This window comes from Dermacentor silvarum, chromosome 4, assembly GCF_013339745.2.
Source record: "Dermacentor silvarum isolate Dsil-2018 chromosome 4, BIME_Dsil_1.4, whole genome shotgun sequence".
NCBI classification, from domain to species: Eukaryota; Metazoa; Arthropoda; class Arachnida; order Ixodida; family Ixodidae; genus Dermacentor; species Dermacentor silvarum.
In genome coordinates, this window is record NC_051157.2 from 193,663,035 (window position 1) to 193,688,394 (window position 25,360).

A 25,360-nucleotide genomic window follows, 5' to 3' on the forward strand; every position below is an offset into this window, starting at 1 on the left:
CGCTTTTGTTGGGTTTCTGGAAGCGCGTTGCTGTTGCACGTAATCCCGCCGGTCGGAACAGGAGAACATATCCAGGAGTTGGCGTCGAAAGTCGTTCCACGTTTGGAAGCACGCTTCCCGGTTCTGAAACCACGTGCGCGCACTGTCTTCTAGTGCGAAATAGACGCGCCTAAGTTTTTGTTCTGCGCTCCATTCGTTGACTTTGGCAACCCTCTCATACTGATCAAGCCAGTCCTCAACGTCATCAAACGCATCGCCACGAAAGATATCCGGAACGAGAGGATGCTGAAGAGTCACCTGAGAAGGGCTTGTCGCCATCTGTGAAGGAGGAAGATTCGCCGATGTAGGAGTGTCCATGCTGGTCGGAGCTAGAACGCTGGTGAATTCTGGGCTCAGGCCTAACAGGCGGCGGCTGAATCGGTGCACTGGAGTAATGTCGACAGGTTGATTCTCGGGACTGCGTGTACGGGTCCGAGCAGGCGTCCCGAGCATCAGGTACCCAGCACCTCCACCAGTGTCACGACGGCGAAAGCTCGAGGGACAAACGAACCGCACTTGTCGGCAGAGGCAGTAACAAGAACGGACGGTTTTAAAATACCGCGCGCTAGTCACTGCTTCTTCTTCTTCTTGCTATGTTTTTCTTAAGTGCCGATGTGTCTTATGTCGTCGTCATCGCCGCGCTAGACACGTGGCAATATAGCGCGCGGGCGGCAGCATCCGCTGCATCATTGACCTCTAATCCCATGTGAGGAGCCCAAACGACGTATCGGGTTTCGGGGTCCCCGGTTCGGCAGCTAGATTGAAGGACACGATAGGCCAGGAATGGAATCTGACCCTGTTCGTCGTTCAGACAGGCCCCTCGCGACTCGGTAATGATGGTTTGAGAGCGAGAATCGGATGCGGCCAACGCGATGACGACTTCCTCCGCTCATGTTATTTCTGGCGCAAAAGCTAAGGCCTTTAACTTTTAACTTTAAAAGCCTTCATGGACAACCGCGGCCGTAAACCATCCTTCATGATGTGGGCCAGTGGCGTCCACGTAGGATACGCCGGCTTTCAGTCATAATGGCGCTCCAGGGTCTCCACCCGAGCCATGGCGTCTGCCATCATGGCGTGTGCGTGCCATGTTCTGGTGAAGAGGGCACACGATGCAGGGCATAGCGTCATTCTTGCGGCGTACGTACGCGCTCTTCCATCTGTCTGCAGGCGCAGTCGGGCCAGGAGGCGGCCACCTGACAGTGTCTTAGAAAGACGAGTGATCTGGTTGGTAAGACGCGGCTCCTTGAGCTCCCGATGCGTATTCACCATCCCCAGGCCCACAAGGCGCTGGTTAGAGGTGCTGACCGGGAGATCAAGGGCCCGCTTAATCATCTTTCGGAGGATGACCTCAATGGCGTCCTCCTCATGCTTGAGGAGAGGGCGGTATGGAGCCGAATACAAGATTCGACTCGGTGGTCGTATTTCGGTGGGGACGAAATGCAAGAACGCCCGTGTACCGTACAATGGGTGCACGTTAAACAACTCCAGTTGGCCGAAATAATTTAGGATTCTCCCACTACGGCGTGCCTCATAATCAGATCTTGGTTTTGGCGCTTAAAACTCCACAATTTCATTTTAATTCTAACTTTATACTTTGTGAAGACGATGAAAGCAAGAGCTTAGTTCTCGTATAGGGTTTGTCTCTCTCCCCTCTCCTAGTATCTAGCAGAGTATTATGTAGACGAATACTACTACGATGGCAAACCTCTCTGCTTTTAATTAAACTTCTTGGTTGTGGAGACATGTCGCGCTTGCGGTTAGTTTATCCATGCCAAGACACGTATTGAATTTGTAAATAATCATGTTTCGATTCGCGTTAAAATGCTCACAACAATGAAACTTATTTTTTCGTTCATGAGCTTTCTACGGACCACTATGGTCTAATACGCACCGCCATCGCTTTCCTCTGCAACTGTTTGTATTGTGCAATCGTTCTGCTTAAGTGCATACATTTTTCGCACATGTTCCTCAGGACCTTCGGAATGAAGAAGGAGCTGGCTTCAACAGCATTTTCGTGCCCGGAGCTTTTCTTAGCACGGTTGCGATATCGAAATACCGCGCACTTCACCACTGCCTCAACTCGATAACACGTAGGAGCATCAGACACGTCAACACCCCGCGTGACCGTGAACTTGGTACGGGAGTCTGCAGCGGTGCTAACACCACCTGGGAGCCCGTCCGCGGACAACAGCACTCCTCGAAGAAAAAACTTCAATTGATCGAATCTTGCAAACAGCGTCGAAGTGAGCTCTTTGCTTCGTGCTCATGCCTCGCCGTATACCCGATATCGCTTTCTCGCGCAGGTCAGCCGGGTGGCCAAGCTGTGCTACCAGAAGGGAATTCCCATGATGCCGTTCGGCAGCGGCTCCGGACTCGAGGGCGGTGTGCAGGCGATGCAGGGCGGCGTCTGTATCGACCTCTCGCAGATGGACAAGATGGTGGAGCTGAACGCCAGTGACTTCGACGTGGTCGTCGAGCCCGGCCTCACGTGGCGCAACCTGAACCAGCAGATCCGCGACACGGGCCTGTGGTTCCCCGTCGACCCGGGCGCCGACGCCTCGCTAGGCGGCATGTGCTCCACCAGCGCGTCGGGCACCAACGCCGTGCGATACGGGACTATGCGCGAGAACGTGCTCAACTTGGAGGTGCGCGGAGGCTTTGTGATGGCTTCGCCGCGTATACTGAGAAATTGTGCAGTGCGGCGTAGCGATGCAACTGATTTCATAGGAAACGTTTTTGGTCAGCACATCCTCTAGCACTTGTGTCCCTACGCCACCTCAATGTCTGTATCGCATTCGCAGCCCCTGTTTCGTATTTGCACTGGCCAGTTGGATACCGTTGCATGTGGGCACGCTCACTTTCTCGTCTCTGTTCGGGGCACAAAACTTTGTTAGTTCTCGCATCCGGCAAAAGTAAACCGCCTGGGGTTAAGCAGCTTTGCTTCAACACCTGAATGGGCCGTTGAAGCGAATGCGCCATGGCTTCGGAGTTCGCAGTGTCTAGTGGCACAATTTCTACAACGCTTACAAAACGTGACATATCAAAATGCCACCATATAATATTTTTACAGAAATAAATGCCGAATTACAGGTAGAAATAGCAGCGTTGCCCTCTTACTTTATTTCGCATTCACTGTACAAATTATGCGTTAAGAAATAGGAGGGTCTGACAAAAAAAAAAAGAGGGGAGACGGGGGAGGGGTGACACGCGGAGGAGCCTCACCGTGTGCCTAGAAGGTGAGTGACACCACACGGTACATGGTACGAGTTTTAGCGAATTAGAACCCTGTTTATGCGACAAGATTGCTGGCCTCGGTATTTTCATTAGCATTCCCGTTACGATTGCTGTTACTATGAACTGATCAACACGTGTGACAAGAAGTTACCAACTTTACTTGACAGCTATGGGTTTCTGTTCTGAATAGCGGAGGTGATTTATTCAACACGGGAGCTTATTTCTAAGCCAACGCCAACGATGAAAGGCCTACCTGAAATGATAAATTATGGCGATTTCTTTCGCTGCCGTCTAGCCGGTCTCGTCCCCGTTTTAATGCAGCGCACTCCTGGGAAAAGGTGATCTTATGCTTGGTTTCGGATTGGGCGCTCGTTCTCGGTTCACAGGCGTGTTTCTTGCTCCTCCTGCAGGTCGTGCTCCCCGACGGCACAGTCGTCAACACGGCGGGCAAGGGCCGGCGCACGCGCAAAACGTCTGCGGGCTACAACATGACGAACCTGTTCGTCGGCTCCGAGGGCACGCTGGGCATCATCACGCAGGCCACCCTTCGGCTACACTCGGCGCCCCAGGTGAGCAGTAATAAGCGCAGGTAGTGCGGACGCGTATAGTGAAGATCTCGAATCCACAGTGCCTAACAACGGCGCTCGAACGCGATTGGCTGAAACGCCGCCGACGACGCTTTGATGTCACACGGTAGCAGCGCGCCGCCATTTTGTGCTTGGTGCCTGCGACATACGCCCCGCGACGCATTACGTTCCCAGGCGTTTGGTTGGGTTAGGCGTCCGGCGGCGCGGTCTACTCTCAGAGCGGTTGCTAAGGGCTTCGCGGCGTCGAGCGTCGCTGGCGACGTTTCAGCCAATCGCGTTCAACCACGATTGCTAGGCGCTGTGCCTTCTATATTTTCAATATGCGAAGCGCGGATGTCACTGGAGCGCCGCGCCGATCAGGCATTAGCGCGACAGGGAGCTGATCAACTAGCTTGACATGCATCAACTGGCAGGCCGCACGGGGGAGCAAGAGAGACGGTCGAGGTAGAGTTACTGTATAAGCACCCTTAAAGCGAGCCTCAGTTACTCTAGGTCGAGGCTTGGCGTATAAATAATAGCGGTAGCATGAGCGTAAGTCAGCCTTCGAATATGTTGACTAAAGTGGTACCGTGCCTAAACCGTTATATCTCTAGCGAGTGCCCACGATTGTGCATGATTGGCGGATTGGCGCTGCGTTTCCCTTGATACATGCACGTATACGTTTTGTGTTCACGAGGGTGGTGGTTTGGGCGAGTTCGTATTCCATGACGTATCCTTGAGATCAGCGCAACTTGGAATTAGTAACGACAAAAACTCATTCTGAGTGGCGCTGATGTCAAGGATGCGATTTTTCTCCATTTTTTCCGCCTTCGTGCAAACGCTTCAATTGATAGCTGGGGCTTGCGTTGTTCTCATCCTTCTTGTGTCTGTTTTGTGTGCCTGCCTTTCTACACCTACTAATCGAACACTTTGGAAATCATGTGTATGCTCTCTCGAGCTCGTAGAACATACTGGTGCATTCGCTCTTGTTCGGATAAGCCACGTGCATCAGACTCTATACAATTTATGTCGCGGTACTTATGGTTGACAGTACATTTTCCCGAAAATTTGAAACTTCGCGAATAGTACGAGACTGCGCACATGATTGGCTGCTGCGAATGTGATTCGGCGTCAGACCGGAAAGGCCTTCAAATATAAATTTTCGCGTTTTACTCGCTCCAGCAGTTTTGACGGGTGTTCTCGCAATAGACCAGCATCATATTTTATACTGAAAGTAGGTAGAAATTAAAAAGAGTATTATGTACATTGCTCTGTCTCCCAATACAATTAAGGAGCCTTGCTTAATTTACAATGAATTTTGCTCGAGAAGGTGTTCCGCGTGCTTAGTTAGACAGGTTGTGAGCATAACTAACGTACTTTATCGATTAAATACGTTCAGAAATCCGTAACAACCGACTCAGCGACGCCCTCTGGCCCTCTTTAAGCGTATACTAGAGCCGCATCCTCTCCAACAGACTACCGCCAATTTTGCACACATCGTTAAGTCTTTAAGGTGCAATTCTTCTCGATAGTGCGGCAGACAATGACAAGCAGAGGGGAGAAAATTCTGCACCAATTGGCAAATCGAGCATCGTATCCAGAAGCACTCCCCCCCCCCCCCCCCCCCCCCCCCCCGCTTTCCTAGCGACCAACTCCGGTTTACCGACTAAATTATACACAGACATACCGGCTCTAGCATTAGCTTCCACGGGGACACATTCCTTCGGAAGCCTACAACGTTATGGAACAGGTGGGCGCCACCATTGTTCGCAAGGACAAGTAGGACATTTTTGGAAGCGAATTACTCGGAAAAGAACTGCGTAGTAGCAGGGTTCTTCAATGCTTTTTCTGGTAGTAGCCAGAAAGCCGATGTCCGCTACTACCCGAAAATAAGTATGAGCCTGCAGTCTACCCGGGAAGAATTGAACCAGAAAAATGCAGGCGCCCCTTAATAAAACGATAGGAACAGATGAAAGCCACCACCGCTTTTTACTCGCCCGTCGCTGCGATCCAAATGGTCATAATGTTCTGCTGCCGAACACAAAACTCTCCAGCTGTATCGCCACCATCACAGATGCCGCATTTCTATGGAAGCACATTCCAACTAACTAAATAAATAAATACGGTTGCGTAGCGAGTATTCAGTGTACGCTCCCGCACATCATGTGGAAAAGCTATACCACCATAAAAAGTTGTCATGCCATATATCTGCGCCCTTGGCATTACTGTGGATCTTGTATTCAGGCAATACGGGCCTTCCTTAACTTTTTGAAAAGTACGAGTCAGGACTTTAAGCCATGGGTAGTTATGCCCATTATGTATTCTACATATTCATTCTGTCGTCATCACCTATCATACCCCTATCTCGTTCTCTCTTTCCTTTCGCACGACGCAGAGTAGCTGGCTATAGAGAAATCTACCTCAGGCCGACCTTTGTTATCGCTTTGTTATCATCACACTTTTCTCTCTCGTTCTCACGCGACAGGTGCGTCGGTCTGTAGTGTTAACGCCGTCCCTGTTGCATAGCAGCTGACAGGTTAAGTGCCTCTAGAAATATGCCTACTCCATATTTCACTGAGGGTTTTAAATTTGTTCCATCATTCTTTTTATTCTCTTACACAGTTACTGATCCGTGCGGATCGTCAATATTCTTTTAGCAGATTTTTTGTCCGAAAAAAAAAGTAGCACTTTCGCCCGAAAGTCGAAGCATCGATTGTCATAGCAAGTTATTAGGCAGCTATGCGAAGCAAGGTTAGTAGATTTATTGGCCGTATACGCTGCCATAAACATTCGCTTGCTTGCTAAATTAACGCCAACGTGCCGAAAGGCAAACACGAACACAGCTTACTGGATGACCGCGGACATTCGCTGTCTGAACGCTGGCGTGATAAAGAGCGGCAGTAACCGTGTGAGATTTCATGTTCATGTCGCCCCTTGTATCTATGCAAACTAGGCGCGCGATAACACAGCGCGCGCGAAGCCATCGGCCATATGGGCACGCCTTATCTTTGAGGCCACCGCAGATTACCTCCAAGATAGAAATCTCGCGGCCACGTTCAGCCATGGCCTGCGCAGCCGCTGCTGTAGTAGAAGTGGAAGTGCTCGCTAACCTTTTCTGCATTATATGTATTGCACAAGACAGTTTGCAACACGCATTACCTGCAGCTCTTATGCTACGGGCTTGCAGAAAATAATATAGATGGATTACCGGACGCAGCGTGACAATGACAGTAATCAGGCAAGCCAACATTACGTCGGCAGATGCGTGTTGAATGAGTTTCTGGCGTGGTGCTGCTGCACTTCACATAGCGTGCAAAAAATTCAACCGCGCTGAGACTGACCCAAATGATGAACTTCTTTGCTTAAATCGAGACAACAATTTCAAATGTGTGATGCATTCGAAAAGCAAAGCATTCCTTACAGAAGCTATCTGCCTCTTTCGTTCGGTCAGGAACGGATGCCTCTTTGCAACAACCGCGGCTCTCCTGCAGCAAAATCATTCGAAACAGTAATCACTTGCATCGGGTTCTTACCTCGAGGTTTCGAGGTGTTGTTCGGTTGTCTTGAATATTCGAACAAAGATTAATATTCGATAGTTTCAAATACTAAATTCTTGAATGGAATAGGTATCGAAGAGCAAGGAATATTTGATTCGTATTCGAAATTTCGAATACCTGCACACCCCTAATATGCTGTCATTTTTCTTTTCCTTTCTGTAATATTCAGGGCAGTGATACGGCAACTGTGCCCACATTCACACTCTGCTGTGTGTTCATTTTGTAATGTTGCACCATATCTAGTTTTAATGTGCTTTTCTTTATCTAAAATTCAAATTTTTCGAAGCATGATAGCAAATCTTGAAATCCAGAATGTGGATCACCCGCCGTGGTGGCTGAGTAAGCTAAGGCCTTGCGCTGCTGAGCACGAGGTCGCGGGATCGAATCCCGGCCGCGGCGGCTGTATTTTGATGGAGGCGAAATGCAGAAACGCCCGTATGCTTGCGTTGTAGTGCACGTTAAAGAACCCCAGCTGGTCAAAATTAATTCGGAGCCCTCCACTACGGCGTGCCTCATAATCAGAACTGGTTTTGTCACGTAAAACCCAGAAAGAAAAAAAAAGAAATCCAGAATGTTCCAGCATCGGTAAAGGAACTAATGTTCCAAGAGACTTATTTACTGCTGTAAACTGGGATCTTTACTAATAAAACAAAATTACGGTCACTGATTCCACATGCTGCCACAATTTCCTCACACATTTTATAGCAAAAAACAGGATTAGAATTATTTCAATTCTAGTGTTGTACATGCTAAATACGTGATAAATTATGAGGCATGTAATTACAGGATACTTCAGATTAATTTTGACCACCTGGGTAGCATTGCGGCAACCACCTGAGTGACATTGTGGCAGCATGTTGAATTTTATTGAAACATACTGTGTGAGGTTTCACGCGGTATTTTATGTACAACTTACAGCCTTTGGTAAAAAAGATAAAGCCTATTGATGCACAAAGTATCCTCAGTATACTTTGATGATACTTTGGGTATTCTAAGAGGATACTTTGGAACAACTTTGAGTTTTAGGAACGTTCTGTTAGGTAGAGGGCAGTGTTTGGTTTCTGTTGGTCGTTGGTAGAGGCAGATAAATTTTCGAGTCAATTTAATGTTTGCTATCAGGAAAACGTGACAGCTGAACGCTCGCGAAAGAATAGAATCAGTGTTGTTTTATTTTTTGCAGAGATATGTTCGCGTGAGTTTCCGTTAAACTAAGTCTTTCTTTTCGGATTTCGCGAGTTCTGAAAATAACGCTGTATCAGGTTAGATACTGATTATTTTGCAGTCTACTGCAGCTGATTTTAGAAATCGCCGGATGGTTGTTCCCGCACGCACATAGAGAGTACAGCGCCTTAGAAACGGGCTGCGCCGATCGCTTTTAGTAATGGTATAATCTACAACTTTCTTTTCTCTTCGACGTATTATGTAAGGGTATGTCTAAGGCCGTGCGTGTCTCGCACGTGTATTTACAAGGCGGGTAGCATTTGAGTTTCATTTAGTGCGTGGAAGTACTTATAAGGGCGAATCTTCTTGTAGTCTTGAACGCGTAATTTGCGCAAGTTTTTTTTAATTTGTGTTTCTTTACTGCGTGAATCGCACGCAAGAGTTGTGACCGCAAAGTGAGAGCGAGTCTGATAGTACATCCGTGAAGTCAACGATCCTCTCAGTGGCACTTTTACGTGCGTTAATAACGGATGCATAGTACGAACATATGATATTTCAATGACCATTTCTTTAGGGTCATCCTGCAGTTACGTTGGAGGATTATGGTGTGGTATTCCTAGACATATAATCTTTTTTTAAGTATAGTAAGCTGAAGGTCGGAACTCCGAATCCGCCTCCAGTCCACTACGTTTTCAGGCATTGAGTGGCGCCTGACACCGGCAAAAAAGAACAAAAAAAAACGCCGAGAGCTAGTGGGGCTCTATAGTACTAGTCAAGGTGCAACCAAATTAGGAAGGCCCACTAAGCTTCAACAAAGTCGCTCCCTCACCAGAACAGGAATTGGCCTCCTTGGTGCAGTATTCGGCCGCTACCTCCCTAATGACTCCAACAATTTACCCATGGCCCTCAGTCCCCAGCGGCTGCGGAGCACCTGACGAAGGCGGCGGTCAGGCCTGCTACGCGGCAGAGGGTGCTAAGAATCTCTGGGTCCGGACAGGCCACCAATAGAAACTGAACCTGGCAACGTTCAACACGCGCACCCTATTGAGTGATGCTAGCTTAGCAGGGCTATTTGAAGAATCATCAGGTATTGCCTGGATTATTATTGGCCTTAGCAAAGTGAGAATAACTGGTGAGGCTTATACAGTGCTGACTAAAGGCTACGTCTTCTGCTACAGAGGTATCCTGATAGGAGAGAATTCAGACTAGCTTTTCTAGTTCATAAGGACATAGCAGGCAACATTGATGAATTCTACAGCATTAATTAGAGCGTAGCAGTCGTCGTAATAAGCTGAATAGGAGGTATAGAATGAAGATTGTACAAGCCAACGCCCCAACCTCCAGTCATGATGATGAAGAAATAGAACAATTTTATGAAGATGTTGAATTAGCAATGAGAATAGTGCAAACTCAGTATACTGTAGTCATGGGCGACTTCAATGAAAAGTGGGGGAAAATCAGGTTGGTGAGCAAGCAATTGGCAACTACAGCATCGATTCTAGGAACACTAGAGGAGGGATGTTGGTAGAATTCGCGGAAAGGAATGTTCTCCGAATAATGAATACCTTCTTGAGGAAGCGCAGCAACAGGAAGTGAACCTGGAAAAGCCCTAATGGAAAAAGAAGGAATGAAATAGATTTCATACTCTCTGCCGATCCCAGCATAGTGCAGGATGTAGAAGTGTTAGGTAAGGGAAAGTGCAGTGACCATAGGTTAGTGAGATCTAGGATTTCTCTCAATCTGAAGAGAAGGAGTGAAATTAGTCAAGAGGAAACAGGTCAACCTAGACGCAGTAAGGGTGAAAGCAGACCAATTCAGGCTGGTGCTCGCAAACAAATGTTCAGCTTTAGAACAGGAAGATGAAGATAACATAGAGCTAAGGAATGAAACCGTAACTAGGCTGATCTCAGAAGCAGCAGTTGAAGTGGGAGGTAAGGCACCAAAGCAACCTGTAGGGAAGCTCTCCCAAGAAACAAAGGACCTAATAAAGAAACGACAAAACATGAAAGTGTCCAACTCAAGACATCAGATACAATTCGCTGAACTGTCAAAACTGATCAACAAGAAGAAAGTAAGGGATATTCGAAATTATAACGTGGGAAAGATTGCGGAAGTAGTAAAATATGGACGCACAATGAAATCATTGAGAAGAAAACCACGCATAGGACAAGGCAAAATGTATGCACTGAAAGATAAGCAGGGTAATATCATCAGGAATTTCGATGACATAGTAAAAGCAGCGGAATAATTCTGTACTGACCTGTACAGTGCTCAGAGAAGCCAAGCTACTTTAATTTGAAGTAGTGATGAACAGGATATAGAGGCACCCTCTATAACTAGCGATGAAGTTAGAAGGGCCTTGAAAGACATGACTAGGGGACAAGCTGCTGGAGAAGATGGAATAACAGTAGATTTAATCAAAGATGGAGGAGATATCATGCTTGAAAAGCTTGCGGCCCTTTTTACGCAATGCCTCACGACTTCAAGTGTACCAGAGAGCTGCAAGAACGCCAACATTATACTAATCCATAAGAAGGGAGACGTTAAATAATTGAAGAATTATAGACCCATTAGCTTGCTTTCAGTATTGTATAAAATATTCACCAAGATAATTTCCAATCGAATCAGGGCAACACTCGACTTCAGCCAACCAGGAGAACAGGTTGGCTTCAGGAAGGGATATTCTACGATGGATCATATCCATGTCATCAATCAGGTAATAGAGAAATCTGCGGAGTACAATCAACCTCTCCATATGGCTTTCATAGATTATGAAAAAGCATTTCATTCAGTAGAGATACCAGCAGTCATAGAGGTATTACTTAACCAAGGAGTACAGGATGCATACGTGAATATATTGGCAAATATCTACACCGATTGCACAGCAAGCTTGGTTCTCCACAAAAAAGTAGAAATATACCTATCAAGAAAGGAGACACAATCTCTCGAATGCTATTCACTGCATGCTTAGAAGAAGCATTCAAGCTCTTAATTAGACTGGGAAGGCTTAGGAGTGAGAATCAACGGCGAATATCTCGTCAACCTTCGGTTTGCAGATGACATTGTCCTATTCAGCAACAATGGGGACGAATTGCTGCAAATCATTGAAGACCTTAACCGAGAAAGTGTAAGAGTGGGGTTGAAGATTAATATGCACAAGACAAAGATAATGTTCAATAGCCTGGCAAGGGAACAAGAATGCAAGATCGCCAGTCAGCCTCTAGAGTCTGTAAAGGAGTATGTTTATCTAGGTCATTTACTCACAGGGGACCCTGATCGTGAGAAAGAAATTTATAGAAGAATAAAATTGGGCTGGAGAACATACAGCACGCATAACCAAATCCTGACTGAGAGATTACCACTGTCGTTGAAAAGAGAAGTGTAAAATCATTGCATTCTACCGATTCTAACATATAAGGCAGAAACTTGGAGGTTAACAAAGAAGCTCGAGAACAAGTTAAGGACCGCACAAAGAGCGATGGAACGAAAAATGTTAGGCCTAACGTTAAGAGACAGGAAGACAGCGGTGTGGATCAGTGAACAAACGGGGATAGCCGATATTCTAGTTGACATTAAACGGAAAAAGTGGAGCTGGGTAGGCCATGTAATGCGTAGGATGGATAACCGGTGGACCATTAATGTTACAGAATGGATACCAAGAGAACGAAAGCGCTGTCGAAGACGGCAGAAAACTAGTTGGAGTGATGAAGTTAAGAAATTCGCAGGCGCAAGTTCGAATCAGCGAGCGCAAGACAGGGGTAATTGGATGTCGCAGGGAGAGGCCTTCGTCCTGCAGTGGACATAAATATAGGCTGATGATGATGATCATGACGGTCACTGATCAAGTCAAAATTAGTTTTCACGTTTCGTTGCGCCTGGAATATTGAAGGCGCGGGTATAGTGAGGCGTAACGTGGCCACGCGGCACGCGCGGCCCAGTTACACTCTACAGTCTAGCTTCAGGGCGCAGTCGGCGTGGCCAGCGGTGTTCTGCGCGCTTTAACGCGGCTGGCGTGGGCATAGAACATGCCCTATCTCACGCCGAAGTCTGTGGACCAGAGTACATCGCACGCTAGCTTCGCAGGCCGGCAGCATGTTGGCCTAGAATTCAGGCGTACTGAAGCCAGTGTGCTGAGTGTGCACCTTCGCCAAACAAAAAAAACCGTTTAATCGCGTGCGCTTTTGCGCATGCGCAGCGGCAACAGCTTTACGCGAAGCAGCTACACCCACCGTGGTTGCTCAGTGGCTATATTTTGGGATCAGAATTATTGGAAATTAAAAACAGAGCAAATAACGTACTCGCGAAACTGTACACCTGGAGATTGAATAACTAGCTAACTATAAATAAGTCAAAAACAAAAGCGGTTTTATTTAGAGCTAAAAACAAGAAAGACAACTTTGATTTAGCGTATTTTCTTGGTACATCAAAAATTGAGGTGATTCCTGCTGTGAAATGTCTTGGTGTACTCTTTAATGAAAACATGTCCTGGGATTTGCAGTCTGATTCTGTTTGTTCTGTCTTTCTCGCACGGTTGGTATATCATCGCGCACACTTTTTTTTTTTTGCCTGAGAAAGCAAAACTGTTGTATAATTCACTTTGCCTTTCAAAACTGTGCTATTGCTACCTTGTCTGGGGAACCACCACAATTTCCAACATTCTGAGGCTTTCTATATTACAGAAAAGGGCTGTCCGTTTGATTGTCAATGCTCCGTATAACGCACACACAAGGCCCATCTGTAAAAACCTAAACGTAATACCTGTTGACGACTTGTACGATTCTTTACTAATGACACGCTACAAACAAGGCATTAAAACAAACAATCTGTGCTTGAAAGAACTAGCTAAGTTGACTGAAAGAGTGCATGTTTATCACACGCGCGGAATCACTTTTTGGTTTACACCACGGACCCGTAATAATTATGGCCGACAAATGTTCGCATATACCTTGCCTACTCTTTTAAACAACCAGCATTGTTTTCTGTAATGCTGCTGCTGTTAAGTTTTGATTTTATACTGGAAAGTTTCTCCAACTTTTGATCAATTTTGATTTCGTGCAGAAAAGTAAGGTATTTCCTTTTTAATGTTAATTTCAACACTGTTAGTTTTATTTTTCAGATGCATAGTTTTGGCATTGTAAGCTTGTCGCATAGGAACATTTCCTATTGCCCCTGTCAAAGTGAAATTATCGCTTACAGACTCCGTCAAGCCTTTTTTTGGCTTTTAGTCTGTGCCTCCAGCATTTTGTAGATGCTATTATGTACCATTATGCCGAAATAAACTAACAATACAATGGTGTTGGGCTGCTGAGCACGAGTTTGCGGGATCGAATCCCGGCCACGGCGGCCGCATTTAGATGGGGGCGAAACGCGAAAAGACCTGTATACTTAGATTTAGGTACACGTTAAAGGATCTCAGGTGGTCCAAATTTCCGAAGTCCCCCACTATGGCGTGCCTCATAATCGGATCGTGGTTTTGGCACGTAAAACTCCATAATTAAATTTTAATGCTGCTGCGTGCCAGGTTCAACGCGCCGGGGCATATGTTTCCTTATCCTGACGTAGCCGGCATGACGTGTCCTACTTCGCTGGCCGCTGCCTGGCACGCTGAAAACGTCGGACTGTATCCGCGTCTTTATTATTGCGATAGCAATTATATGGACACTCCTGGCGAAACTCCACCACCGTCGGCATCACCGTCGCCGTGAGGTACCGTATGAAGTCTACGGGCGATAAAATCGTCGCCGCGCGCCACACGCTGTATGTGCATGCGACGGTGAGCCGACAATCACGGCTCGCGCACGCGAGGGCGGGAAGCGGGGACGAAGCGCAGTCTTCCAGTCACGCACAACGCTCCGGAGCGAAGGTAGGGAGATGGAGGGGCCGCGCCTTACTGTGGCCGCGCGCTCCCTCCGCGCCGGAAGTCTCCGGGGAGAGGGATTGATACGACCTGACTTGATCTCTTAGTCATAGGCAGAGGTACAAGGTAGATATTGAGGGAAAAAAAAAGATTAATGAAATGTATACAAAAATGCTAAATAAAAAAGCATGTATAGCATATCTGATCGAATCACGCAGGCGAGGTGACTATTGGTCACCGCCGCGTTACCAAAGGCGAGGCAATTAAATCATCATCATCGGAAGGCTTCGGGGGGGGGGGGGGGGCGAGTTATGCGAAGCGAGCGTCTACCCACGCGGCTGTATCTTGAGAGCCATCTGCTGCGGGGCAGAGTCCGCCCTCACTGTCGCGTTGATGCGAGCGCCGGCACGAAGCTCAATTCGCTCGCTCCTGCTGCGCTGACTTAGTACATCGTTTTGACAGCCAGTCCTCGCGGTCATCGAGTGAGATGGGTTCATGTTTGCTTGTGCGCGCGTGACATCATGCTTGTTAGTTTAGTTAGTATGCCTATCTCTACAAGTTTATACGGCTGATAAAACTACGATCCTTACTTTGTATAGCTGTTCACTAATTTGCTATCGCAACTGATACTTCGCCTTCCAGGCGAAACTGCAACTTTTTTTCTTACAAATGCCGCCCAAAAAGGCCAAATTGCACTCTCACCACTGCATAGGTAACTGTCACATTCTTCCTAGGCATACTTTTTTTAAGCATGAAATGCATTTAGCTCCCGTTGTCAGCGACCTTCACGAGACCCTGAGCGAAAATCCGGTGCCATTATCCGGGCATTCAAGACGAGGATGGGCGCGAGAACGAAACGAGAACCTGCGAGAACATTCGGGCATCGTTGCGTGAACAAAACCAGGACAACCGGGTAACCAGCCAAAAGTTAAGAAAATGGTTCTTCAGAAGTTTTTCCTTATGTTTGTTCACAATATCACTGAAGTTGTAACTTCTGGCACGCTCAAGTGTTGTCATTTCCAATGGCGACGTTCAAAAGGCAGATACAGGGCACCATACACGTGATTGTCATTTTTTGTCACTGCGATAGGGTTTCCTTTGCTCTTTTCAACGCAAGCGGTCCGTGCGTTCTGCGGCGCGGTTTTGTGTGCCTCCTTCGAGAGATGGCGCCACGCTGCGTGACCAGGCCGTCAGCGCCCGGCGCGGCGCGGATGGTTGTTTGGTCGAGACGAGACTTGGAACGAGGTTCAGTTCAAAACCCGTTCATTTCGGCTCAGTAACCTCTCAGGCCTGCGTCGCGGCACCAATCTGCTTTACCGGTAGCCATTTCATGCTTACATCTACTCTCGATTACGGGAGAGCCAGCAGATTTTTTTTACGTTGTTTACGTTTTGAGATTTTACTTTAGCTCCCGTTGTTCATTCACTGCTTATTGGGTTTCTAAATAAATAAATAGATACTCTATACTTTTTCATGGATAAAACAATTTTGACCATATTTTGGGCAAGAAATAAAATAGGCCCGTTTAGAGAAAAGCTGTATGCATCGCAAAATTACGCCAGGTTTTGCACTATCGGCCTCTACAGTGTGTCCCAACTATCATGCACCAAGAGTTAAAAATATTATAATGCCACATAGCTTGACAGAACCAAGGTAGTCTATGTGGTCGCTTGCAGATGCTCAGATTATTTATTGCATTCCGCCTAATTGATAATTACTCTTACTTAATAAACTTACAATTAGATACGTAGCTTTAATGAGAAAGTGGTAGAGCAAGATGGAAAACTTCTGATACCGCTTTCTGTTGCTCAATACGTGCTACATAAAAGTGTTTTTCGGAGGGTGAAATAAGCCCGCGAATACACGCAACATTGCCGCGTGACTGGCCGCTCGAGGTACAAGGCACAGGTCGGCGTTACTTTGTTGCTCAAACAGGGGGCATATTCCACTCAGGTTATGTTGCGAAGGACTCTGCATAAACAGAAAGCTGTGTAATGCACACTGAAAGCTTAGGAGGTAGCTCCATTGAGGTTACAATTCGTCTTGTTCTTTGCCATTGGTTGGGCTTCCTGCAAATGAGGTCTGTTGAAAACATCTTTATATCTTTCATACTGACACACGTACATACGGTAACGGCAACGTACGCCCGTGTGCTTGCGTTGTAGTGCACGTTAAATAACCCCAGGTGGTCAAAATTAATCCGGAGCCCTCCACTACGGCGTGCTTCATAATCATAACTGGTTTTGCACACGTAAAACACCAGAAAGAAGGCAACGGCAACGTGACAGTATTGTGAAGCTTTGCCAGCGTAAGACAGACTGTGCAATTCACGTGCCTCAAGCTTATTTTAAATATTACCCGTCGTGGTAGCTGCGTAGCTATGGCGCTGCGCTGCTGAGCTCGAGGTCGCTAGTTCGATCCCTGCCCTGGCTCCCGCATGCCGATGGGGACGAAATGCAAGAACGCTCGTGTACGTTGAAGAACTCCAGGTGGTTAAAAATTAATATTGTCCCCCACTACGGTGTGCTTCCTAATCATATATTGGTTTTGGCACGTAAGATCCCAGAATGTTTTTTTTTTTTAATTAGGCAATACCGTTTCTCTTTCCTTTCGCACAAGAATTAAGAGAAGCGCGAAATAGCTAAACGAAATGCCTTCAAAAGGTGTAGGGTTAGGAACAGCTATGGCGCCATGACTGATGCCACTTCAAACTTATCGCGTTGTTCAACCGCAGGTGATCGTGGCAGCCGCGTGTCCCTTCCCGACCGCGACTGCGGCCGTCGAAGCCGTGGTGCAGACACTGCAGTGCAACGTGCCCATGGCGCGCATCGAGTTCCTCGACGAGAGCACCATGAAGGCTTGCAACAAGTACAGCAAAACTGATTACAAGGAGGCGCCGACGCTCTTCCTCGAGTTTCACGGGTCCTCTGACCAGGCCGTTCGCGAACAGGTTGGTGCACGAACTGTTCAAGGCATCTTTCTGGTCCAGGCAACGTGAAAATACGTATTGCGCCCTTCTCCGCCCTGAAACAAGATAGTATTTGTGTAGCATACTAAAAACTTAAACATCAGAATGTGAGGAATTGGTAAATTCAATGGGAGAAAGTGTGCACTTAGTTATGGGTGTATCAGTATATTATTCCATAAACAATGAATCATAAAAAGGCAACCAATAAACACGCTACGAAATCCTATATGCATTCAACGAAATCCGACGTTGAATGTGGCTGGCTGGTATTCGTCCAAGTATACTCAGTTAATAATTTAAATGAGAGTGAAGTGTCTAATGATATATAAAAAAACTGGTCACTCAGCGCACATTTTAACCCAGAACTTGTACTAGAGATCGCTTCCTCTAAGCGTCACCTACGAAAGTCATAAACAACTTTTCTAACAGGCCGAAGTAGTGAAACTTCGCCCGCTTGCAGTGGGACGCCCACGGTTTACTCTGCAGTATGTAATTCAAGCTAGATGATTTGACGTCATGTACCCGTTAACTACGAAACTACGGTGATGGCGTGTGCAGTACTGAATCAGTTCAGCTACGCAGGAAGCGCGGCATCGGCTCTGGGGAGGTATTCTGTAATCGTCCACCTGGTGGACTTGTGCATTTCGTCTGCTGGTAAAGTTCTGGTTGGCTGGGCTGCGGTGCGCTTCAACAGGAGCCAGGCACCACAGCCATTCAGCACTTCAGCAGCTGACGAAATGGACATGTCCACTAGGTGGACTCTTACAGAATACCACGCCAGGTCTCGGTGGTATTACACTTGTAATGTAATCATACGAAATGACATACAATAAAGCACCGCTCTCTGGCTTCATTGACGGTCATTTCGTATGATCGTGACTACCGAAAAATTGGCCGCCCATTCCCTGAAATCCTCTCGCTCATTGCACGGCCAAGGACTAAAATTTGGCAGTCTCGATGCCAAATTCGATGGTTTATTGGCCACCTGCGTGCTCCTTTGCTCACGTACTACGTGACACCTGCCGTCAAAAGGGCGTTCCGCGTCCGTAGCATTGGTCATGAGCGGCACGGGCTAACACTCGCGGGACTAATCTTGTATACCCAAACAGCCGCAAAAGAGGCCGGAGGGATGGCGTCGCAGTATCGTATCAGGTAGAGCACTGCACGCGTAATACGGTGATGTCGCTTCGATCCCCACCTGCAGGAATTTATCTATTCGTCCACTTATCCTAATTCTTATACACTTCTCAAGAAATATACCAAGTAGCTTCCCCTGTGCCTTCTCCGGGTTCGTTGTTTCCTTTCGTACGCTTGTGACTAAGGAAAATCGAGCAGCTCGGTTCCCCCTATACTTCTGGTTAATTATCATTCTCGTTAAAGAGCACGTCCACTCCGGAGGTGGCTGCGCGCGGCGCGGTTGATCACAGCCGTTCGCGCCCCCTATGCGCGCCCTGCGGTTTCTGCAAGAGTACTTCGTGCCGATCTCTTCGTATGCGCTGTGTTAAATTGAGAGGCCGCACGGAGGGGAATTGGCTCCTCGCTGCTGCCGCGCTCTTCATGACGCCAGCGTTGTGACGGCGAGTGCCTGCGGTTATCTCGGAAGATCTGTTCAAGTTTGCCGGTACGTGCCAGACACCTTGCTTGTTTATTTAATTAGTTATTTAATTGTTCGTTAATTCCAAGTAATTATTTACCTTGATTAGTTGATTTTTTTTTAAGTGCGATTAACATTTTGGGGGGAACTTCACTTATAGTTGCGATCTGTCTTTCTGTCAGCACCTAACTTCTGTCACGCCAACCTTGGTTACTGTGTATTCCGTGGTCTAACGGGTAGAGCATCGGGCTCTTGTGCTGCAAGAAGGGCATTCCGAACTAACCGTCGTACCAACATGGGTCACGGGTATGTGCCACTTTTCAATGACAAAGGAACCCTTTAGAATTTGTCCGGTGCTAGGCGGAACAGGACCCGCGTTATATATATTCGGACAACCTTGTCTGAATATATTGCTACGGGGAGATGTCAAAAAGAGTTTATATACAATATTCACACGTGACAGCGAGTGGCACCACAACAACAAAGCTGGCGGGCCGTGGTACAGCTTGTCCTCTTTCTCGTCTGCTATGACACTTCTATTTCGTCCCTGGCATTGGTGCATGGCTCATAACATTACCCCCCGGCGGCGAAAGCACCGACTTGGTGCAGTCGAAGTACGACGGCACCGAAGAGGTTCACTGCACACGCATGGTTAATTAGTGTCTGGGACATGGTAGGGCTTTAGGCCGATGACATGCACGATGTCGATGCGGGGCTTATCAGATAGGGACTAAGACAATGGAGCGATTTCGTACGTCACGCCGTTCACTTGGCGGCACAGTCAATATGGTCCGGTTTACGGGAACAGCAGCTTTTCAGAAAACCCGACACAGCGCGCTGGGGACCAGAGGAAGACAAGAGACCCAGGAGCAAAGAGGGTAGTCCTGTGATGGCTTTGTATCGAGATTGCTGGTGGATCTGAGACTTGCTGAATCGAGCACGGGCAACTTGACGTGCATGGTCAGCACGGGAAGTAGCCTCTCGAACATACTCAGTACCGGGGCATGCGGAAGAAGGCACGAACGGGTCCATGGGCAACGTAGGATTTCGGCCGAATAAGAGAATGGAAGGCGAATAACCAGCGGTCTCATGTCTTGACGTGTTATACGCGAATCTCACGAAAGGCAATACAGTGTCCCAATCCTGGTGGTACGTGGACACATACATTGCCAGCATTCCGGTAATTTTTCGGTTCAGTCGCTCCAGCAAGCCATTGGTCTGTGGATGGTAGGCTGTGGTCAGTTTGTGTTGCATCGAGCAAGACCGTGGAATGTCCTCGTTCACCTTCGAAAGAAACTGTCTGCCCCGGTCGGTTAGGAGCTTCCGGGGTGCACCATGCTGCATGAATGACGTTAGGGAGTAAAAAGTCCGCAACGTCGGTCGCGCAGCTTGTGGGAAGAGCATGGGTGATAGCGAATCGCGTCGCATATTCTAGCGACGGCGACCGATCTGTTTCGTGATACATACAGAGGAAACGGGTCAAGTAGGTCGAGGCCAACGTGATGAAACGGCTCATATGGAGCGTCGAGAGGCTGAAGAAGGCTAGCAGGCGCAAGCGGTGGTTTTTTCCGGCGCTGACAAAGGTCACAAGAGGCCACGTAACGGCGCACCAAGCGGGACATGCCTGGCCAGTAGAACCGACGGCGTGCGCGATCGTATGTGCGTGAAACGCCGAGGTGACTCGCTGTTGGTCCATCATGAAGCTGATCCAGAACAGTCGAGCGGAGCTGTTCCGGAATCACAAGTAAGAGGTCAGGACCATCAGGAAGCAAACTTCGACGATGTAAAGTGTCATCGCATAGCACAAAGAGTCGGAGAAAGGCATCATGAGCCTGGGACTTGAGACGGTCGACAATCTTGCGTAGGACAGGGTCCCGGCGTTGTTCAGCAGCAATGTTGAAGAGTTCGGAAATAGCAAGCACACAAGGACTGTAGTCGCTCAGTGCTGGTTCCGGTTGGTCGACGGGGCATCGAGAAAGGTAGTCGGCATCCCGATGCAAACGGCCAGATTTGTAGATGGCCATATTGTGGGCGTTTATTACGCAGATCTTCCTCATCTGTATGTTATCATCATCATCCTCGCACTTTACCTATCCTCCTCTTCGCCTGTATATGTGTTCATCATCATCGCCTGTGTGCTGCGCTGGTTCGCTGACGAGCTCCCGGGCCTAATAAACGTCGTTCCAACCGAGCCGTCACAATATACGAATATTCTTGAAGTCGTAATGTCAAGCGTCCAAGGCGACCCGTGAGATCCTTGACCCCTGAGAATCAGCAGAGAGCGTAATGGTCAGTGACGACGGTAAAAGTTCTGCCATGCAGATAAGGGCGAAATCTTGCGTCGACCTAAACAAGAGCTAGGCACTCTCCCTCTGTAGTCGAATAATTCCGCTCAGCGGCGAAAAAGAGGCGGCCGGCATACGCAATAACACAATCCTGACCACGTTGACATTGAGCTAGAGCACCGCCGATGCCATGTCCACTCGCGTCAGTACGGACCTCCCTGGAAGCAGAATCGGCAAAGTGAACGAACACAGGTGGCGTAGTGAGTTGTGCAATGAGCAGCGAAAAGGCAGACGCTTGGGCTGAACCCCAATTAAAGGGAATGTTTTCTTGAGCAGGCATGTAAGAGGCCGTGCTATCTCTGCAAAGTCTTTCACAAAGCGACTAAAGTAAGAGCAGAGGCCAAAAAACGAGTGGACGTCTGGCGAAGAACGCGGCGTCGGAAAGTTGGTAACAGCACGTGCTTTGGCAGAGTCAGAGCGGATACCGGCTGCATTAACAAGATGACCAAGTACGGTGATCTCTCGGCGTCCGAAGCGGCATTTGGAGGAGTTCAGTTGAAGTCGGGCGCTGCAAAACAGCAGCAAAATATCGGATAGTCGTTGGAGATGCCTGGAGAATGTGGGCGAAAAATGACGACGTCGTCCATGTAGCATGAACAAGTAGACCACTTGAATCCGTGAAGGAGGGAGTCCTTTATTCTTTGAAATGATGGTGCGGCATTATACAACCGAAATGGCATGACTTTCAACTGGTAGAACCCATCGGACATAATGAAGGCGGTCTTTTCCCGATCCTGCTCGTCAACGGCAATTTGCCATTAGCCGGACCCAAGATCTATGGAAGAAAAGTACCTTGCGCCGGAGAGAGTCGAGCGCATCGTCTATTCGCGGCAAACGGTATACGTCCTTTTTAGTTGTTCAGGTGCCGATAGTGGATACAGAACCGCCAGGTGTTTTCTTTTTTCTGACAAGCACCACAGGGGACGCCCAAGCACTAGCAGATGGTTCAGTGATGTCCTTAGTCAGCATTTACTCAACTTCGGTTTGAATGACACGGCCCTCCGGACGCAGACACTCGGTAAGGGCGCCAAAGGATGGGTCTAACATCCCCAGTATCAATGCGATGGGTTACAAGTGATGCCTGACCAAGATGGGGCGAAGAAAAATCACAAACATAGCGGTAAAAGGCTGACAGGCTGCGAAGATCTTCGAACTGAGAAGCGGTCAGATCAGGGGCAATCTTACCACCAAGAGGGTCGTCAAGCGTAGTACTTGTGTCCGGGTTTCCAGGTAACGACTGTGGTGTACCGATAGTCACGGCCACAGTCCCGTGTGCGCCTAAAGGGGATATGCTGCTCAACGTGATGCCTTCGGAAAGAAATTGTGGGGCGCGTCCAAAGTTAACAATACGTATACACGCCTGGTTCTCTGCAAGAGTCACAACAGAGTGAGGGAGCGCTACACACCGCGTCGAACGATCGCTTAGAGAAGGAGAGATGGCATAGTAACCGCCACAAACAGGGGGCTCTGAGGTCAACGTGACATTTATTTATTTATTATTCATTCCCACATTCGCTCAGAGAGCATTACAGTGGGGGGGGGAAACAATACAAATGCAAAACAGTAGTAATTAAGGTTACATAACAAAAAGAACACGGTGACGAATAATACAGTACAGGCAGCATAACTATCTCCAAATCAAAAGAAAGAAAAAAGAAAGAAAAGGACTATATATACATATATACACATACATGTGCACATATACATATATAAAGACACATACGCACTTACACACTCTCATAAATATATATAGTAGGCCAGCAAACGCAAGAAAAAAAAATACCATCAAAACACACAAACTGATCACATGGCAAGCAGTTCACTGTAAAAGTCTGAATTTGATGTTTTAGAAACGGTGTCCTCAGGCAGAGCGTTCCATTCATTGATGGTTTTGGGGAAAAAAGAATATTTTAACAAGTTCGTTCTTGACTTTATTGGCCTTACTTTTAATGTGTGTTCACGGCGATGGGATATGTAATGTGGGTTAAGCATGTATTTTGATTTATTAATGCCAGTATTGTTGTAAAAAATCTTATGAAAAAATTTGAGACGCAAGCAACGCCGGCGTTCGGCTAGCGTCGAAACCTCTAGGCGTATTTTCATTTCTGTGACGCTACTAGATCTGCGATAGTTCCCAGTGATAAAGCGTGCCGCTCGGTTTTGTACGCGCTCTAGAATGTATTTAAGGTTGTCCTGATAAGGGTCCCATATCGTGCACGCATACTCAAGAATAGGCCTCACGTATGTCGTGTATAATAACTTCTTAGTTGCCAGAGGACAGGGGTGAAAATTTCGAGCCAAAAACATTAGTGTGTTATTCCCTTTAGCGGCAATCTCAGCAATGTGATCCTGCCAAGTAAGATCGCTTGAGAAGTGAACGCCGAGGTACTTGGCCCCTGTTACGCTCGGAATGGTTGAGTTGTTCACTCTGTAAGAATGGGAAACGTCAGTTTTTTTCCTAGAAAAGCACACGTAGTTGCATTTTGATTCATTTAGGGTCATGCACCAAGTAGCACACCAGTTCGAAATTTTATTAAGGTCCTGTTGAAGAATTTTGATGTCACTTGGATTGTTTATCGAGCGGTAAACAACGCAGTCATCTGCGTACAATCGTAGGTTGGACTGGATGTTTTTACCAATATCGTTAATAAAAATAAGAAATAATAACGGGCCCAGAACAGACCCCTGCGGCACTCCGGACGTGACTGGAACAGGTGATGAGCAACATCCATTTACCACTGTTATCTGTCTGCGATTTACAAAGTAGTTTTTTAACCAGTTCATTAGGTCAGCGGGAAATTTTAAATGCTGAAGTTTGTGTATTATACAATCATGTCGTACCCGATCAAATGCTTTTTTAAAATCTAAAAACAAGCAGTCAACGCTAGTACCTTGATCTAATGCAGTTGTTATGTCAAAAGAAAATTCCGTTAACTGTGTGTCACAAGAAAATCCGGCTCGAAAACCATGCTGTTCTGCATAAAAAAAGTTTTGCGAATTCAGGTACCTTATTAGGTTACTGTATACGATGTGTTCCATAATTTTCGAAGCGCCACATAGGAGAGAAATTGGGCGGTATTGTTCCAAGTTATTTTTTGGCCCTTTCTTATGGACAGGAACCACATGAGCAAATTTCCATTCGTCCGGCATGATTCCTTCAGATAGTGACGTCATATACATTGTGAAAAAAAGATTACTAAGAGAGCTAGCACATTCTTTCAGCACGCGATTGGGTATGCCGTCAGGACCTGTCGCTTTGTTTGTGTCTAGGCTGGTAAGGATTTGAAAAATACCATGAATTGATAAAGTGATATCGGGCATTTCCTGAAGAACTGAGGCACATGCCGGTAACGTAATATTGTTCATTGCGGAATTAGCAGAAAAGGCGGACCTGAAATAGTCGTTGAAAGCAGTGGCTATCAATTCATCATTTGTTATCGTGCCATTGTCAGACGTGATGCATTGTATACCAATTTTCTCTTTCCTGGTTTTTTTGGCAAGCTTCCATATGATTTTGTCATTGTTTCGAATCTTTGCATCTAAAGTACTGAAAAAGTGACGCTTCGCTTCACTAATTTTCGCTTTACAAGTTTGCTGGACAGAAAATAATTTTTCAGAAGGAACTGGCATTTTGCTTTTTCTGAGGTTCTGAAAAAGACGGCGTGTTCTTCTAAGGAGTTGTCGGATTTCGGAGGTGATCCATGGTTTATCTTTCCGACGTTTGGCAGTTAGAAATTTTGATGGTATGTGCTCCGAAATTAGTGCAAGTATTTTATCTTTCAGTACGCTCCAAGCAGTGTTAACATCTTTTTCTGCGCAAACCTCTGTGAAAGTTGGAAGAAAATTAGTTAATTCACTGTTCATTGACTGGTAGTTTCCCTGATCGTAAAAGTATATCAGTTTTGGAGTAAGCCGAGCTCTATTTTGGTGTGGATAAGAAACGCTGGTTAGAACGACAGCGTGGTCGCTGATACCGGGAACACAGATAGGCGGAGACACCAGATCAGCTTCATTTGTGAAGAGGAGATCGAGGGTGTTG

The 25,360-nt window shown here is 47.1% G+C and overlaps 1 protein-coding gene across 6 annotated transcripts in view; it reads left to right on the forward strand.

Moving 5' to 3' along the window:
• The window catches only part of LOC119450883 (probable D-lactate dehydrogenase, mitochondrial), a 463,244-nt gene that overhangs the window by 64,297 nt on the left and 373,587 nt on the right, over window positions 1–25,360 (forward strand). For all 6 annotated transcript variants that reach the window (XR_007466574.1, XR_007466573.1, XM_037714356.2 and 3 more), the window contains exons 3-5: window positions 2,343–2,684; window positions 3,684–3,842; window positions 17,149–17,364. Coding sequence is in view for 4 of the 6 variants with exons in the window: in XM_037714356.2 (XP_037570284.1) it covers window positions 2,343–2,684; window positions 3,684–3,842; window positions 17,149–17,364 (717 nt within the window). In the remaining 2 variants the exon portion in view is untranslated. The remainder of the gene's footprint in view (window positions 1–2,342; window positions 2,685–3,683; window positions 3,843–17,148; window positions 17,365–25,360) is intronic.